The 17,545-nt window shown below is 41.8% G+C and overlaps 1 protein-coding gene across 2 annotated transcripts in view; it reads left to right on the top strand.

Annotated features, from left to right (window-relative positions):
* MYH10 (myosin heavy chain 10) overlaps positions 1–17,545 on the top strand; it is a 100,359-nt gene that overhangs the window by 79,585 nt on the left and 3,229 nt on the right. For both annotated transcript variants that reach the window (XM_037409355.1, XM_037409364.1), the window contains 16 exons: positions 755–892; positions 1,505–1,628; positions 3,848–4,019; positions 4,784–4,996; positions 5,110–5,254; positions 6,667–6,873; positions 7,825–7,929; positions 9,011–9,163; positions 9,938–10,186; positions 10,727–10,939; positions 11,443–11,655; positions 12,939–13,100; positions 14,542–14,670; positions 15,908–15,996; positions 16,238–16,361; positions 16,469–16,677. In XM_037409355.1, the coding sequence (XP_037265252.1) occupies positions 755–892; positions 1,505–1,628; positions 3,848–4,019; positions 4,784–4,996; positions 5,110–5,254; positions 6,667–6,873; positions 7,825–7,929; positions 9,011–9,163; positions 9,938–10,186; positions 10,727–10,939; positions 11,443–11,655; positions 12,939–13,100; positions 14,542–14,670; positions 15,908–15,996; positions 16,238–16,361; positions 16,469–16,677 (2,645 nt within the window). The remainder of the gene's footprint in view (positions 1–754; positions 893–1,504; positions 1,629–3,847; positions 4,020–4,783; positions 4,997–5,109; positions 5,255–6,666; positions 6,874–7,824; positions 7,930–9,010; positions 9,164–9,937; positions 10,187–10,726; positions 10,940–11,442; positions 11,656–12,938; positions 13,101–14,541; positions 14,671–15,907; positions 15,997–16,237; positions 16,362–16,468; positions 16,678–17,545) is intronic.

Genomic DNA, 17,545 nt, shown 5'->3' with positions numbered 1-17,545 from the left:
ATCTCCCCCAGGTTATTTGGGGTTTTTTTGGTGAAAATCAGATGGTTTATGTACTTCCTTTTGAATAATGGGTATCTTGAAAAAGGGGATACCTGAACTTATCTGTCTTTCAAAATATTCCAGGTACTTGAAGAGGAAACAAACCCCACATCTCACAGCTCTTGATGCCTTTTAATAAGTGTCCTTTAATGTGTGGCTGAGTATCTTATTTAAAACCATGAATGAATAGAAGCACGATACATTATTGCTTTTCTAGTCGTATCTAGCTATTTGTGCCAGTATCTGACCCATGTCAGCTGCAATACTGATGTCTAGATTCGTACTGAAATCAGGAGATCTGTCTCCTGTGGTGTCTCTTCTTAGGCACTTGCACTTCTACACCACGTGCCCCGTTCAGATGCAGTACACATAAAGCCTGATCTGATTTGGTTGTCATTAAGTAGACATAAAATAAACATTTTATTTTATGTTCAGAATTAGGAAGGTGAAAGGCTCTGAAGTGAGTGTATGTTTCCGAGACAGCATATTTCAGCCAAAGGTGAAATATGGAGCATAAAATTCCATGTGTATCACATGGTCCTTAATTTCATTACCAGATCAATAGTATAAATGAATCTAACAAAGCAAAGGCATTTTTAGTGTTAGAGCAGGTGGCTTTTCGAAATAATGCATCTTTGTCACCAAGTTAAAAAAAAAATAAATTAACATATGGGTAACCTGGAAAATGCATGGATGAAATTGCTTTTCTTCGCAGGATCTAGAGGAACAGCTTGATGAGGAGGAGGGAGCTCGACAGAAGTTGCAGCTTGAAAAAGTGACAGCTGAAGCTAAGATCAAGAAGATGGAGGAAGAGATCCTACTGTTGGAGGACCAAAATTCCAAATTTTTGAAGGTGAGACCAGTATGCATGGTGGAGATTCTGTACATAAGTAATAGTAGTGCCAAGTGATAGCTCTCAAAACATTTGAGACTGCTGTTACATTATCTATAAAGTTTGTGCCTGAAGATGTGTAGGGTTTGAACAGGTTGAAGCTGAGACACTTAGAGACGCTTCTGAACTGACCTTCAAAAGAAGGAGGTATTTGTTATGTATTCTTTCCAGTTTCATGAATTTTACAAATCCAAGAGCTGGAAACAGTGTTTGTCATAGCTACCATTGTTCTTTGCAAACAGATTTCCAAAAGCGTACAGCAAATGCTGTCCTAAAAGCAGGCCTCCCGTCTGTTAAATTCCAAGTCTCACTTTCGTGGAAAACAAATGTTTGTGCTTCTATACTATTCCAATTGATTCTTAATATTGACAGGTCAGTCACTTGACATAAAATCTGTATTTTATATATATATGTGTGTGTATATATATGTGTGTGTGTATATATACATATAAATATATATATGTGCTGCATGAGACCTGTATATGGATTTTATATATTCAGTTACTTGTGCTGCTTAGAGACTTTTCAAATTGTGTTTTAGAAGTTACTCTTTCTCCCCTTTCTCCTAACTAGGAAAAGAAGCTGATGGAGGATCGAATTGCCGAATGTACTTCTCAGCTGGCTGAAGAAGAAGAAAAGGCTAAAAACTTGGCCAAACTCAAGAACAAGCAAGAAATGATGATCACCGATTTGGAAGGTTTGTTCTTACTACATTTGCCTATTAACAGCTTGGACATCGTGCTAGAAAGGAATGAATCACTTATTATGATGTATGCAGTATCTGGTCCAGACTGCGAAGTGTAACCTTATATGTAGATACCTTAATAGCTGTTATTTTTATCTTAATCTTGAAAGAAATTTGTGTCACTTGCAAGACTTGTTGCATCTGGCTGCTTAGTCTTTCTCATGTTTAACTTGTTAGGTTTTCATTTTTGAAAACCCGTTTCATTTATAGACACACCCAGAAATTCATGTTGTTGCAGGCATCCCCTGGTAACAAGGTAGAACATCTGTCTCTTGGGAAGTTGCTATGCTTTTCTATAATAACACATTAGAACAAATATTTCTGGAAGAATGTTATTAGGCATTCATTAGGCTTCCAATATTTTTTGAATAAGCAAATCTGAATTGTTTTGATTGTCTTAATGTTTTGTTTATCTAAAATGGTTCCATTTCTTTGGCCATTTATTTCTGACTGTTTTGCCTGTTGTCACAGTCTAAACTAGCTCTCTATATAACCTTTCTTGATTTTGTGTCTTTTTTTTAACAATTACTGATGGCTGTAAAGAGCTGTTGCACAACACTAATAAACTAGCAAGTCACAGCTGCAAAATACAAGGCTGAGTTGCTCTCTGTGCCCTAATTTGGAAATAGTTTTTTCACTTATGGCCTGTCTCACTACATATTTTAAAACTGATGTGCTTACGGAAGAATACCAAAGTTTAATCTGTACAGGAAGGTATTGACCTAATAGAGATAGTAGGTGATTGATGTGATACCTTTTCTTTAAAAATCATATTCAGAGACCTTAAGGTGGGCATAAGTAATCTTTACTCACTGGAAAATAATGCTTCAGGAGTTGTGTGCTTAAATTGGGACTAGTCTCTCTGAAGATACTTGACAGATGTGTTTGGTTATGGTACCGTTCCAAGACTAATGACCTTAGAAATGGAAATTAAAGCTTAAACACAAGGCATGCAATTTCTTGGCTAGTAAAGCACAGTAAAATGATACTTAGTCTTGGAGATGATTCAAGAAGCCATTAAGGCCTCTCTGCTAGCGTCTTGGCACTTCTGGGCATTGATACTTGGGGAAAAAAAAAATTAATTCAGTTTACTATGAACTTTCACAGTTACAAAATTGGGTCATTACTTTGTTCTAACTGTCACTTACCAGGAATATAATGTAAAAAAACAGAGGGAAAAGTGCTATTTTTTTTATTGAACGAGGAACTGTTAAGAAAAAAGTATTGGTTTAGATTGGAAAATCCCAAATAGCCCTGGGTGGCTTTAAGAGGTGATTCTTGAACATGGCTCACTTTCCATGTGGGAGATGATGTCCTGATCCAGCGGCAGGCTTGGGAAGGATGTGAGAAAAATCTCCGCACTGAGAACCCACAAAGTATTGAACGAGTGTAGTAAGTTTATGCTAATGCATTTAGAATTGTGCTAATGCTATGCTAAGCAAAATGTTCCTGTGACTTGTAATATATTACATATCTGGTCATTAGCTAACTGTAAACAATGCAGCCAGTAAGTATCTTAATTGGAAAACAAGCAGATCAACTAAATGTCTTTTATGACACTGATAACTGCATGATTTTCACAAAGAGGTATCTTAGGGCAGGAGTATCTCAGCTACACAAGTAAATTACTGGAAGTTATCAGGGTTGCAGAGTCTTGCTAAATATCGATGGGATGTGAGTTAGTGGCACAAATACTTGCAAAAATGATTTATCCGAGTTTTCTTTAAGCTATACTATTTTCCAGTAGACCTTTTGGAGTCTAGCCTAGCCCTTCCAAAACTATGCAAGCCATCGTTTTTTACAGTCCATACTTGATCATAATTTTTGAATCTTGATATTTGTGATGATTATCTGGCCTAGCAGCTCAAACTGCTCTTCTGTTGGATCCCAATCCTTATTTTCTATCAAGATGAGGTTATGTTTCTGGTCCCTTATTTCAGACTTCTTTCTCCAGTCACTGACATTTTCTTGACCTTGTATCTAAACCACACAGTTTGACTTCGCTATTTCACCTTTCCCAGTCAGCCTTCCATCTACAGACTGGAAAAAGAACTGGCACTGTATAAATTAAACTTTTCAGCCTTTTCTGCCACCCCAAGGCCCTGCCTCTGAACCTCCCGAGGATGACAAGAGAAAAAATTGCATATAAATATAATTTTTTGCTTCCTTAGAGCGCTTAAAAAAGGAGGAGAAGACGCGTCAAGAATTAGAAAAAGCTAAAAGAAAACTTGATGGTGAAACAACAGACCTACAGGACCAAATAGCTGAGCTGCAAGCCCAGATTGAAGAACTGAAGATCCAGCTGGCCAAAAAAGAGGAGGAACTGCAGGCTGCTCTTGCTAGGTCAGAGCACCATGGTGCTTATGGCTACAGAAGTGTGGTAGAAACCTGCTTTCCCAGTCAAATTTCATTTGACTGCAGATGTATCAGAACTGGGAATGTTAAAGCAGAAGCCAGTTCGTGTTTGTACTAGAGCATCTCTAGGCACCTGTGCCTTGCGTAGACATGACAAAAAAAAAAGTAATTCAGTGTTTTATCTGTGTCCTTGCTCTACAAAACTGCAAAAAAAGAAGTTTCACCTGAGTATCATAGTGTTTGTGCTCTGGAAGCTTTTTAAGTCTCCCAGAGTTCAGGCTCAAGAGGGAAAAACCATGTAATTCTCAGTGAGCCCTCTTAGTGGAGTACTTTCAGTGACAGGGTAGGACAGACATTATCAAGATCTGTGTGGTAGTCCTTGCAGTCACATGTTACGATATAAGCCAGACACCTTCTGTATTTTTTGAGTAACGATCTATAATTTTGCAGCAAGAGAAAATTCTAGAAACAGTGCATTTTTGGGACAGTGTTGATCTGCAAAATTGGAATGCTTAAATGTAAACTTGAAAGCTTGGTCATTCAGATAGTGCACCTGTAGTACCTGTGGCACTATGCTTGTCACGATCTTGAGAGCAAGAGTAGTGGTTTTCTATCTGTGAAGTTTTAGAATGTTTATTTTATTCTAGTGGAAGAGTTAAGATGCCATTTATGTAAATAAATAGTGCTAGACTGTTACGAGAATAGATCTGAAGTTATGAAATATCATTAACTGTTGTGCCTTTTTTTAACAGAGGTGATGAAGAAGCAGTTCAGAAAAACAATGCACTGAAAGTGATAAGAGAGTTGCAGGCTCAAATTGCAGAACTCCAGGAGGATCTTGAATCTGAGAAGGCATCGCGCAACAAGGCAGAAAAGCAGAAAAGAGATTTAAGTGAAGAGTTGGAGGCTTTAAAAACCGAACTGGAAGATACCTTGGATACCACTGCAGCACAGCAAGAGCTGAGGTAGGATCATATGTCAGTGTAAGAGGGCACCATTAAAATTCAGCTTTAATTTACAAGAATACAAATTGCAAGACTCAAATGTTGATTTTGATAACCCTTGATGCTTTCTCTAGGACAAAGCGTGAGCAGGAGGTGGCTGAACTGAAGAAAGCGATTGAAGAGGAAACCAAAAACCATGAAGCACAGATCCAGGAAATCAGGCAGAGGCATGCTACTGCCCTGGAAGAGCTCTCTGAACAACTTGAACAGGCCAAAAGGGTGAGAAGAAAATGAATTACAGAAATGCACTTTTCTGCTTTGGGTCTTTTTATAAGTACCAAAAGTATTGCGGTCCCTTCCCCTGATACCTGCAGAGCTGAGTTGTCCTCTGTACGTGTGTAACAATTGCAGTTGAATCAAATATATCGTGCTGGTTTGAATATATTTCAACTATTAGACAGTCTTGGCATCTGTCTGAAAAGTGTTCATTAGACTTGGAAGTGGCACACCTGGAGGTAAATCGTGTAGTGTTTCAGTAGGGATTCTCCAGCGGTCCACGTGCTTATTTGGTGAAAAGCAGCTCTCTGCATGAGTGAACTGCAGGATGCTTCCACATAGGGTAACTGTAATGTCAGCGTTCACAGGTGAGTGCAGGTAGTGTAAAAGTTCTTTCAGCCGCTCCTAAGTTCATGCTTCTGCTGTGACCTCCAGTGCTAGATATTTGTGGAGCATCTTGCCAGTTTGCACAGCGGTGTTGTGTTCTCTGGTGGCCACCACCAGAGCAGGCAGGAGGAGCCACACCTGGACAGCAGGGTTCCTACCAGTGTAGTTTGAGTGTCTTGCTCAAAAGTAGAATTATTCCAACGCTGCCAAAAAAAAAGGTCTCTTTAGTTTGTGAAATTGGTTTTGGTCATTCACAAATGTACGTGTGGATGATTCATATACTGTAATAATATTTTTATGCAGGGAGTACTTCACAAGCTTCCTTACTAAGTGAGAAACGTAGTAGTTAAAGCTGGTTGAAATCACAGTTTATTAAGAAAAATAAGATATCTTGGGCATATCTTCTCCTTATTCATTAAATACTCTCAATAAGAGCATGAAAAGATGGAAAAATACTGTGCAATCTTAAAGATCCTGTGATGAGATGATGTCATTTCTGGTGATATAGTAACAGTGGCACTTAAACATCCCGTATGCCAATTATTACTTTTTCAGAAATGGTTTTGACAAATGTTAGTGCAGTGGTGAAAAGTGCTTTGTTATGCACTTCCAGGCTGCTATGCCTACTAAAATCAGGGCAGCTTTAGTTAATATCTTTCCTTTTATTTCTGTGAGATGAGCCATGCTGATCTGTTAATGGGCACATTCCTTCCTACTTACAGCGCTACTCAAACAGTCATTTTACAGCACTGACATCCCAGATCTTGCTGAATTCATAGAAGTACCTTCTGGTCCTCACTGTTACCTGTTATATGTGAGAGTGGAGTAACTTGCATTAACTTAGTCTTTGGCTAACATACACAGAATGTTACACGGCAGCGTTTTAAACACTCCTTCCTCACAACTTGCTGAGCGCTTGTTTTATCTTGGAACTTATAAATCTGATTCGCTGAACTGAATACTTTTTAGCAGAAAACTTTATTCATATCTAATGAAGTTCTGAATTTCTTTCCTTTTGTCTTCCCTAGTTCAAAGCAAATCTTGAAAAAAACAAGCAAGGCCTAGAGTCCGACAACAAGGAGTTAGCTTGTGAAGTGAAGGTACTACAGCAGGTCAAGGCAGAGTCTGAACATAAGAGGAAGAAGCTTGATGCTCAGGTACAAGAGCTGACTGCTAAGGTCACAGAAGGCGAAAGACTGAGGGTGGAGCTGGCGGAGAAAGCTAACAAGCTGCAGGTAAGGCTTTATGGAAGTCCTAAACTGCTGAAAAATAGGCAAGAAATGGAAAGTCTCAACCGTATGCAGAAATGGCGTGGGGAAATTACTTTCAAAGATGCAGCTAGGTCCTGAACTTCTTGGGCTATGCGAGAATTATAGTGGCTTTTAAGTACAGGCTTCCCACCCTGAAGACCAAATCCTGTAGGAGGCTTTGCATAGCCAAGCTGGCCTACAGGTTTTTGGCTTGGATATGGAATCGAGTAGATTCCATAAGAGCTCAGCATTTGTAGCTGTGAGCAGAAGTGTACTGATTGACGGTGGCCACGGGTTTCCTTTTGTGCCAAGTTGGGAACTTGGCAGATAAGGATTATAAGTAAATGCCCATTTTTCTGGGGAATGGTGAAAATAGGCAAAGCGCAAGTGGGGATGGCTGTTAAACCACTGCAATGAGTACTTCAGGTAAATCAAGCTAAAATACTTGAGAAAGGGAATGGCCCAGTTCTTTTTGAAGCAAGCTTTCAGGCAGTCTCACACTGTACGTAAAAGTAGCATAGCCTAAAACAGCAAGAGTTGGCACCTGGCAGTAGCCTCTTCTCTTGCGGTGATGCTTTAAACCCAGCTGCCATCCTGATAATCCTTGAATCAATGGATCCATAAAAGATACATACGGTCCTATAACTAAAGATAACATTTAAGTATGAATGCAGATACTGGAATGACGTGCTCCGATAAATAGCATGTTTAACTCATGTTACATCGCTCAGATTCAAGACTGGCTTCCAACTTGAAGTTTCTAGCCAAACTTTGATATTTCTAGCTTGTTGTGTATCTCTATTGGGATCTACTGTTTGTCTTTCTGTACTTGGAATTCGTTGAGGTTTTGTGTTCAGCAGTTCCAGCTCCCAGTGGGATGTAAGCTTTGCTGTGAGTCAGCTGCATGCTGTTACCTTTAGACTGCTTGCTTTGCAGAACGAGTTGGATAATGTCTCAAGTCTCCTGGAGGAAGCGGAGAAGAAAGGCATTAAGTTTGCCAAGGACGCGGCTAGTTTGGAATCTCAGCTTCAGGATACGCAGGTGCGTGTGCAGTGAAGCTTGAACTTTGCACCAAAGCTTTGCCCCTTATTGAAATGCTAACCGCATAACAGAAAATACATTTTCAGTCATGGTTCGGAAAGTCCCTTGGGCAGAAGCTGTATTTCCCGCTGAAGTCTCGTGAAATGTGTTGTACAATGATCGCTCAGCTACATGTGGAGCCAGTTTTTCATTATCTAAGATTCACTACTTGATAGACTGTAGCCTTTCGGTTTCTCTTTTATATCTTTGTCTCTGTGGGAGGCAAGAATTAAGTCAAAAACACTTTTCCAAGTAGAATGTTAATGTAAGTAAAGACCCTTGGGGTATATGAAAGTAAAAGGCAGGGTATTGTCCCTTGTGCCTGACAGCTCAAGTTCTTACAGCTTAAGTTCAAACTGCCAGGTTTTGGTTTTGAGTTAAATATGCAGCTTTATGCATGGTATCCATCCCTTAAATACACTCTTTTTTTGCCCTGTATAAAAATACTAATGGTGACTACTTGAATAATGTTAATCACAATTGGAAAGGTCTCTGAGGAACAGGTTGGGGGAGAAGGGGGATGGTGGTTACACCTTTCATTAGTTTCTGTTATGACAGAAGTTTCCATGGCCAAATTACAGCTGTCTTTAAACTGACCTTCATATTTAAGCAATGCAGCAAAACTTGGAAGCATGCTGCCATTGCAGGATTTGCTGCTATATATTCTGCCCAGGTCACTTAAAATAGGTACCCTATATGCTTGTCTGAAAGAAGAAAAATAAATTTTGAAGGTGACTTCTGTGCTCATCCCTTTAAAGATGGAAATGTATCATCCGTTAGCTTCTAGAACAGACAGTGGCATGGATTCCCTGATCAGAAATGCACTTTATAAAGGTTTATATGTGCCCCAAATGAATTATCAGTGCCTTTTTGAAGACCTCAATTACAGATGGTCTTCATAAGCATGTCCTTGTACAAATACACTGTGAGAAAAATAATCAGACCTGAAACTCCACGTAGAGTGATGGGAAGTGGTAGCCTAAGGCCCGGTTAACACAGTGTGAGCCAAACAGAACCTTCAGTATGCCTGTTTGTGTAACAGGAGCTGCTTCAGGAGGAAACCCGCCAGAAACTCAACCTGAGCAGTAGGATTAGGCAGCTAGAAGAGGAGAAGAACAACCTGCAAGAGCAGCAGGAAGAGGAAGAGGAGGCCAGGAAGAACTTGGAGAAACAGATGCTCGCCTTGCAGTCCCAGGTAAGCTATTGTAAATGGCAGGACTTCTGTAAGGCCTACCGGTTCTAGGTGAGATGAACTGGTGTGCCAAACCTCTTGTGCAAATTACATGACATTTTTTCATGTGCTAAACCAGATTTCAGAATGAAATTTCCTGTGGTAACCTGTAAGGTCCTGTACCTGGGCAGGAACAACCCCACGCACCAGCACAGGCTGGGGCTGACCAGCTGGAAGGCAGCTCTACGGGGAAGAACCTGGGAGTGCTGGTGGGCAGCAAGTTGCCCATGGGCCAGCAGTGTGCCCTGGTGGCCAAGGGGTCAGTGGGATCCTGGGGTGCACGAGCTGAAGCGTAGCCAGCAGGTCGAGGCAGGTGCAACAAAAGAAGTTCCTTCTGAACAAGGAAGAACTTCACCTTGAGGGTGGCAGAGCCCTGGCACAGGCTGCCCAGAGAGGCTGTGGGGTCTCCTTCGCTGGAGACATTCAAACCCCGCCTGGACGTGGCTCTGTGCAGCATCTCTAGGAGAGCTGCTGCAGCAGGGGGGTGGGCTGGGTGGGCTCCAGAGGTGCCTTCCAACCCTGACCAGTGTGTGGTCTTTCTCCATTGCAGTAAGGACCAGTACAACTAACTGCAGTGGGCAGGACTTTCTCCTACTTGGTATCCTGCTAGCTCACAATTTTTGTGTGACTTTAGCTCTAGTAATAACATCTGTTTCTAGTTTTGTATTTTGGACCTGATGCCTTTCTCTCCTTATCATGATTCACTAAGGAACATTATTTTCTTTTGTTACGTTTCAGTTAGCTGATGCTAAGAAAAAGGTAGATGATGACTTGGGAACCATTGAAGGCTTGGAGGAAAATAAGAAGAAATTACTGAAGGACGTGGAGTCCTTAAGCCAGCGCCTAGAGGAGAAGGCAATGGCTTATGACAAACTGGAAAAGACGAAGAATCGCCTGCAGCAAGAGCTGGATGACTTGATGGTAGACCTAGATCATCAGCGCCAGATTGTGTCCAACTTGGAGAAAAAGCAGAAGAAGTTTGATCAGGTAGATCTAGTTTCCTGTCACCTTGGTGCTTTCTATGATTTTTAAGTGGCATCTTGTTAATACTGCATAAGTGAGCCTTGTATAAAGACTTAGGGTACTGTGGTTAATGGTAAATTTTTGTGAGCAGCTTGGCCTTTGTTACTCTTAACTTGCCACTTAAAACTTCAGTGAGCTGAAGGCCAGCTTTCAGCCTTGTTAGATCAAGCAATAAGCTATTTATATACAAAAAAGAAATTGCATTGGGACAAAACCTTAAGATTATTATTGTAATCCCTCAGACAGACTTAGAAAGGATGTGAGGACTGAAAGACAAAAATAATAATATTAGAACTTACTTAATCTTGATTAGTAGCTTGCTTTCCTCATCTCATCCCAGAGTAGCTGTTTTCTTACTAGCACTTTGATCAAGACTGAGAGACTAGACAGTTGTGAATGCCAATTAAACTTAAAGCATTAACCACTTCATTGACCAAGACACCTGAGGCAGGAAGGACTTGATTATACATCTTATGAGAGGGATTAATTATTTCTTATGTTCAGATGCTGGCAGAAGAAAAGAACATTTCTGCCAGATATGCAGAGGAAAGAGATCGTGCTGAAGCAGAAGCAAGGGAGAAGGAAACCAAAGCACTGTCTCTGGCCAGGGCTTTGGAGGAAGCCCTGGAAGCTAAGGAAGAATTTGAAAGACAGAACAAACAGTTGCGTGCAGATATGGAAGACTTAATGAGCTCTAAAGATGATGTGGGCAAAAATGTAAGTACATTTCCATACCTGTTTTGTTACGTACTGCATAGAGAATAACACGGGGAAACTCCCTGGCTGGAGAAGTATATTTGACACAAAACCAGAACTTTTTGAAGCTGATTTATAACCAAAAATTCTGGAGGCCTGAATGCTCAGAATAAGGGGGTGGTCTTTTTTAACATGAGGCTTCTTCAGAAGATGTGAAGACATGGAGAGCAGTGCTGGCCAAACGACTCGTGGCACCTGTGCTAAATTTAACAGCTTGTCTCACGACTACTTTTTCTCTGTGTTTTTCTCTTTTTACACTGTACAGCTTACCTATCTGCGTAGATGTTTGTTGGGTTCTCTAATACAGACTTAGAGATGCTGCTCTGCCTCTTCTGATTCGTTGTCCAGTTAGGAGCATCACAAAACGTAGTGTCTTGAGTTCATATAATGTTTTATTTTGCTGTTAATAACTGCTGATGTTGAGGTACCTGTAGGAAAGGGTCTGATTAATGCTTGTGGCTTAGGTCCATGAACTGGAGAAGTCAAAGAGAACTTTAGAGCAACAGGTTGAAGAGATGAGGACTCAGCTTGAGGAACTGGAAGATGAACTGCAGGCCACAGAAGATGCTAAGCTTCGTTTGGAGGTGAACATGCAAGCTATGAAAGCCCAGTTTGAGAGAGATCTGCAAGCCAGAGATGAACAGAATGAAGAGAAGAAGAGGATGCTGGTTAAACAAGTATGTCTGTTTTACTGTACTTCATAGCAAGAAGGGTGAGGGTCTTTTGCCAAAGCTCTGTGGTTTCAGTGATAACTTGCTACCAGAAAAATAAAACTCTTTGCGTAAAGATCCCATTCTACAGAATTCCCAAGCACTGATCTTTACAAACAATAGACTCTGTCTTGTTAAGGACTGGCCATGGTCAACTGTTAATATTAGTCTGCTGCTGGTGGTCCTCCAAAATCACTCAGCCTGGGTGCAGAGGTTTGGCTATTGCTGCGTGGGTGTGTTTCAAGGACAGGGGTATGGTATTTGGACTTTCACGCCCATCTTATTTGATGTGCAGGATGCCAAGATAGACTGAAAAACTGTGGTGAAGTAAATGGTTTCCTAAATGAAAATAGTAGCAAAGATTCCAGATTTGCCAGACTTGAGGATTCTAGTAGCACAAAGCAGATCAGAAGAGACTCAAAAAAAACTTTAAAATTTCATGCTTGGAAGGGAAGGTGGTTCTAAATTACAATTACCTTTGAGGGAAAAAACACCCAAGATTTGTCATAAGAAAACAAAAATGTACAATTACTGGGAATCGCAATATAGAGATACCTTAGAAATAAACGTGGCCTAGCGGGCTTTTGGCATTCACTGCAATGCAAAATTCAAATGGTTTGCACTGGACAAGAGCTCTTGACCTAGCATGAGGAGAGAGGCTTGCTTCAGAATAAAATACATTCTTTCATGTTGGCAACCTGTGATATCTCTTGCTCAGTTTTATTTTTGCATAAGTATGGCTTAGTTCGTTTTGGCTTGCTGCTTAGATACTTTTCTGTTTTGTTTTTTAAAAAAAAAAAAGTTGTTGGAGTATAAATTTTACTAGCACAGCTGTTTCAAAGGGAATTATTTCTTTTTTTTTTTTCTTGAGAAAATGAGGTGATTCTACTTCTTATTCTCCTCTTCGTGGTTCAATCAGAATTAGTGACATCTCCGAAAGTGATAACCTAAATGTGGGCAGATGTGCTGAGCATGAAGCGGATCACCAAGTAGCTGAACAGATGAAATGCTTCAGATGCTGAGTTACTGTCTTTGTTTTCCTTTTTGTCAGTTCAGAGAGATCTGCTTCTGGATTTGTTTTTGCCATCTGCAGTGTCCTCCCCTGTAGCTTACATTCTTTAGTCCTCTTCCAATTGAGCAATGTTAATTCTGCTCTGCAAAGGCCTCTTGAGTCACTGACCGTTTTGTTAGGACTTTGTTCGCTCCCTTCCTTACTGGAACTGAGCCTGTTAAATGCCTTGATTTCACAGGTGCGAGAGCTGGAGGCAGAACTGGAAGATGAGCGCAAACAGAGGGCTCTTGCTGTGGCAGCCAAGAAGAAAATGGAGATGGATCTGAAAGACCTGGAAGGTCAGATAGAAGCTGCAAACAAGGCTCGAGATGAAGCAATCAAACAGCTACGTAAGCTCCAGGTAGGCATAGCTAAGCAGCTGAGCTGCTTTCTCTCCTGGTGAGAGTCTTGTCAAGGGTGTTGCTTTTCATTAAATACATTTGTAGCTCGAAGGCAAAAGGATTATCAGACTTGACTGTGCTGACATATGTCATAGAGTATCTCAAAACTCCTCTTCTACTTTTGTTGGCAAGATTGTTCCCCATATACTTCTATCAGGAGTCATCTTTTTCTTTATTTCAGCACTTTGCACAAAGGACTTACTGAGTGTTGCTTTCTGGGCTCCATTTCTAAAATTTATGGTGGTTTGTGGGGATTTTGTTTGGTTTTTTTAACTGATTTGAGCTCAGCTCTTGCTGACTGCTGCTTCCTCAAGTTGTTGAACTTTTTAAGGTGTTTTCAGCCAAAAATGCTACAGAGAAAAAGGAGTAAATTTTTGCTGTTAAAAAGCTCCAAGATGCCCGTTCTTTTTAGTTTGGCAAGAAAAAAAACAGTCCTTGTGTCAAGGATTTATTCCCATTCCCAGAAAAACACTCAGCGCTTGGTAGACTTCTGTTTTGGCAGAAATTGTCAGCGCCATGGCCTGGGGCTGCAGGAGTGCGAGGCTGTGGCAAGACCACATGAAGCATGCAGCAAACTAGATTGCCTTTCTGCCATGTCCACTTTATTCTTTGGCCACCCTGCTTCGAATCCTACCTCAGCTGAATGAGGGAAGTTCTGGAACAGAGCCCTGGGTGCAAGGAGGGAGCATATGTTAAAGCCAGAAACGCTGGTACCCAGCAGTACTCTGCTTCTCTGGTCCAGAGGGCAGGACAGCTGGAGAGTTCATACCTGGGCTCTGTACGCTTCCATACAAGCACCCAAAGTCCGTGGCCTCTTGCCTGGTGGGTGTTCTAAACATGCAGGTACCACTTCAGTGCACTTTCTCTGACTTTCTTACTCATAGCATCTCAAGTCAAACTTGTGCAGATTAAGATCTCAGTCTGTGTCAGCAGCATTTAAGGGAAACATAAATACTATGTGCTTCTAGGTGTGCAAAACAGGGTGTTACTTTAGCACTGAGAACAGTTTCTTACCTTGACAGCTTGTAATAAGTTTGGGGGGGGGGTGTCAGTCAATTTAAGTAAACTTTTTACAAGCCAAGAGCTTTACCTCTCCGTAAGTTTCATGAGAAGTGAAACTGAACAGCTCTTTATTAACAGAGATTTTGCCCGCAAGAAGTATACCAGATAAATGAGGTGAAGTCTTATAATGTGATATTTCTGACAAGGAATTGCATGATGGAAAGATGAGAAAGTGAAAATTTGCTATGAAATGAAGAACCGAAAATGTATTTAAATGGAATGAAGCTGTTTTGGGAGGAAGGCCTTGCCTCTTAAGGGCCAAAATGCTTCAGAACTGCTAATAAATCTCGTGATTGTCCTAATGCACAGCTTTTTCTTTCCCCTGCTTTGCAACTGCAGGCTCAAATGAAAGACTACCAGCGGGAGCTGGAAGAAGCCCGTGCATCCAGAGACGAGATCTTTGCACAGTCCAAAGAGAGTGAAAAGAAGCTCAAAGGTCTTGAAGCAGAAATACTGCAGCTCCAAGAGGTGAGATTGAAATCTAAGAAACTTGGTTTCCTTGCTAGAGTAAGGTGAAAATCAGAGTAAAAAAAGTAAGAAGCGACCTAGTGAGTTGAACAAAGAAATGGGAGCCAGGAGAACTTTCTCCTCCCTCCCTGCCCCAGGTTGTCAGTGAACTTTCATGGCTTTGTAGGAATCATTCTAGCCTGGACTTCACTTCTCTGCCTGGGTAGTAGGGAAGCTTTACTACCACTTAAACAGATTTGAGGCCTCACTAAACTTTGCAAGGTGGTTGGAGAGTCCCTGAAAGGTTCAGCGCACAGTGGCAGTACTACATCGAGCATTAGAAATATATGAACACCTAACAACCTCTCCAGTACCTCGGTGGCCCATTGAAATCTCCGGAGGTTTCTCACTCTGCCCTCTTAGGTCCTCATCCCCTTCTCTGCTGGGCGCGTGCTCCCTCGTAGCTGGCAGTTTATGTAAGAGCTCTAAGCCTTGCTAGGTATCCCTTATCTCCCGTTATCTCCCTGGGCTGCCACAAGGTCAAACATCAGCAGAGCTGCTTTGTGTGAGCGCCTGCCTCTTCTGTGCTCTGTGTTAGCTGCAGACCAAAGCTCGAAGCAGTCGCTCAGCTCTCACTACACTGAGCCTTTACAGATAACCTACGACTTACTAGAGCTTCTCCATGTCATTCTTCTCTGGACTGCAAACTTGTCAGCCTTGCACTTGCAATGCATTTAATTGTCCTTCTTATCAAATGCTTGGGTGTTTCTGCCAATTAACAGAGTTTTATAATGAGATTCAGTGTTGTTCGTACTGTTGTGCTAAAGCTTTTATTTTCTATGCTTTGCTTGCATTCATGCTATGTAATCTGTAAGAACCTAAAAAATTTTGCTAAATTTAGTGCCTGCTTTACACTGAATGTGTTTATTAGAGTATGTGACAGAATGGTTTTCTCCTGCTGTTTAAGGCTTGAATGTCACTGATTTTCACAGATATTTTTTTTTCCCCTTAACTTTGTGCAAGGAACGCTTCAGGGACAGGGAGAAGTAAATCCGCTGTAGCAATATGACAGTTTTGGGGGGAAAATACTAAGACAATGTGTCCTGCTAGCTTCTACAGCTGTCTCTGCTTGTCCATTAAAAGAGCTCAGGGATATCACACTTCACAGCATCTCCCAGAAGCTACTAGAAGGCTCAATTGTTTGCAGAAGTTTTGAGATTTCTAATGCTGTAATGAATCTTTTCCTAAACCTTCACAGGAGTTTGCTGCATCTGAAAGAGCCCGTCGTCATGCTGAACAAGAAAGGGATGAGTTGGCTGATGAGATTGCAAACAGTGCTTCAGGAAAGTGAGTCATCAAATCTATTAATTGTGCATCTTCAGGCACCAGCAGCTGTAGTTCTCAGTAGTCTGCTTGCAAATGCTGTATTGACCTGTCTGCGTGATAAAAATTCCTTCTTGTTATGAAGAGAATTGCAGACACAGTAGCTTCTCATGGCAATTTGCAACTCCTAAAGTATCAAAGCAAACTAACCGGTAGCTTTGTATCACATCTGAACATGTCTTGACCCAAATACTGCCTTTTCTAGATCAGCGCTGCTGGATGAGAAGCGCCGGCTGGAAGCTCGCATTGCCCAGCTGGAGGAAGAGCTCGAGGAAGAGCAGAGCAACATGGAGCTCCTCAATGAACGGTTCCGAAAGACGACGCTGCAGGTGAATCTGTTGTTGGCAGTGCCGTAGGGGCAATTTGTGTTTCATTGTGCAGTTAAGTGGAGGCTCTGAATAGCACCAAATAATCTCCTGCTCTTCTCATCTGAAAGGTTGACACGCTTAATTCTGAGCTAGCTGGGGAGCGGAGTGCTGCCCAGAAGAGTGAAAATGCGCGGCAGCAGCTGGAAAGGCAGAACAAAGAGCTGAAAGCCAAGCTGCAGGAACTGGAGGGATCTGTGAAGTCTAAGTTCAAGGCAACAATTTCTACTCTAGAAGCCAAGATTGTGCAGCTAGAAGAACAGCTTGAGCAGGAAGCCAAGTAAGGGGCGAGAAAAAAAAAAACGGTTTGCCTGCGTTTGCTCTGTCAGTGGAGTGTCTGAAACCTCAGTGCTTTAAGTTTTTGTAGGGCTGAGCTGTGGGTGTACAGCGCAGGCATGAGGGTTTCTTATCTGGAACCTGTTTAGGGGACATGCTTTCACAAGGCAGCTGTAAAGTAACTGCGCTTGAAAGTTTCAGAATCTCCTTGCTCTGTAACTGGAAGTGCTGAATTAACTCTTGAAATGAACCCGGTGCATGTGTTGACTGGTAGTCCCAGGATCCGTAAGGTGCTGCAGAAGTTTCCTGAGGGAAGATGCAACATATCCGTAAGGCACCTGGTCTCTTAGGTTAGAGGAAGCACAGCTTAGGTGTGACAGCTTAAGCTGGTTGAAGTGAATCCTGTGCTCTGCAGAAATCTTTCTGCAGTGAGCTCTTCCCGTCTATCCTCACCATCTTGGCCCCCCAAGTATTTTATTTTTTGGTGGGTTTTTTTACTGGTTCCTCCCCAGCGTGTGAAGGTGGACTATCTTATCATTGTTTCCATTCTTTTTGTGCTTTTGGCTCTGCGGGAGGACTGTGTTAACTCTGAAGCTGCTCTGTTCAGTCTCATTGTGAAGAGGCACCTTCTTAACCCTCCTGTCCCCCCTGCCTGCCTTCCGTGCTCCTGTTGCTCCAGCACTAAGGCTTCTTGCCTTCAAAGCTGCATCCCAGCCAGCCACCAGCGCACTTAAAACCAAGTCAGTTCTGCCGGTGGTGGCAGGTGTGTTAAGAGGACTCGAGTATCAGTTGCACAGTGAGGCGAGAGCCTTTCAGAAAGGGCCGGTCTTGCGTTCCCAGCCTTCAAGTACTGGGACAAATTACGGCTTTTG

The sequence above is a fragment of the Falco rusticolus genome, chromosome 1 (assembly GCF_015220075.1).
Source record: "Falco rusticolus isolate bFalRus1 chromosome 1, bFalRus1.pri, whole genome shotgun sequence".
In the NCBI taxonomy this organism is placed as follows: Eukaryota; Metazoa; Chordata; class Aves; order Falconiformes; family Falconidae; genus Falco; species Falco rusticolus.
Note: the sequence above shows the minus strand (reverse complement) of the source record. Positions and strands in the feature narration are given on the sequence as shown.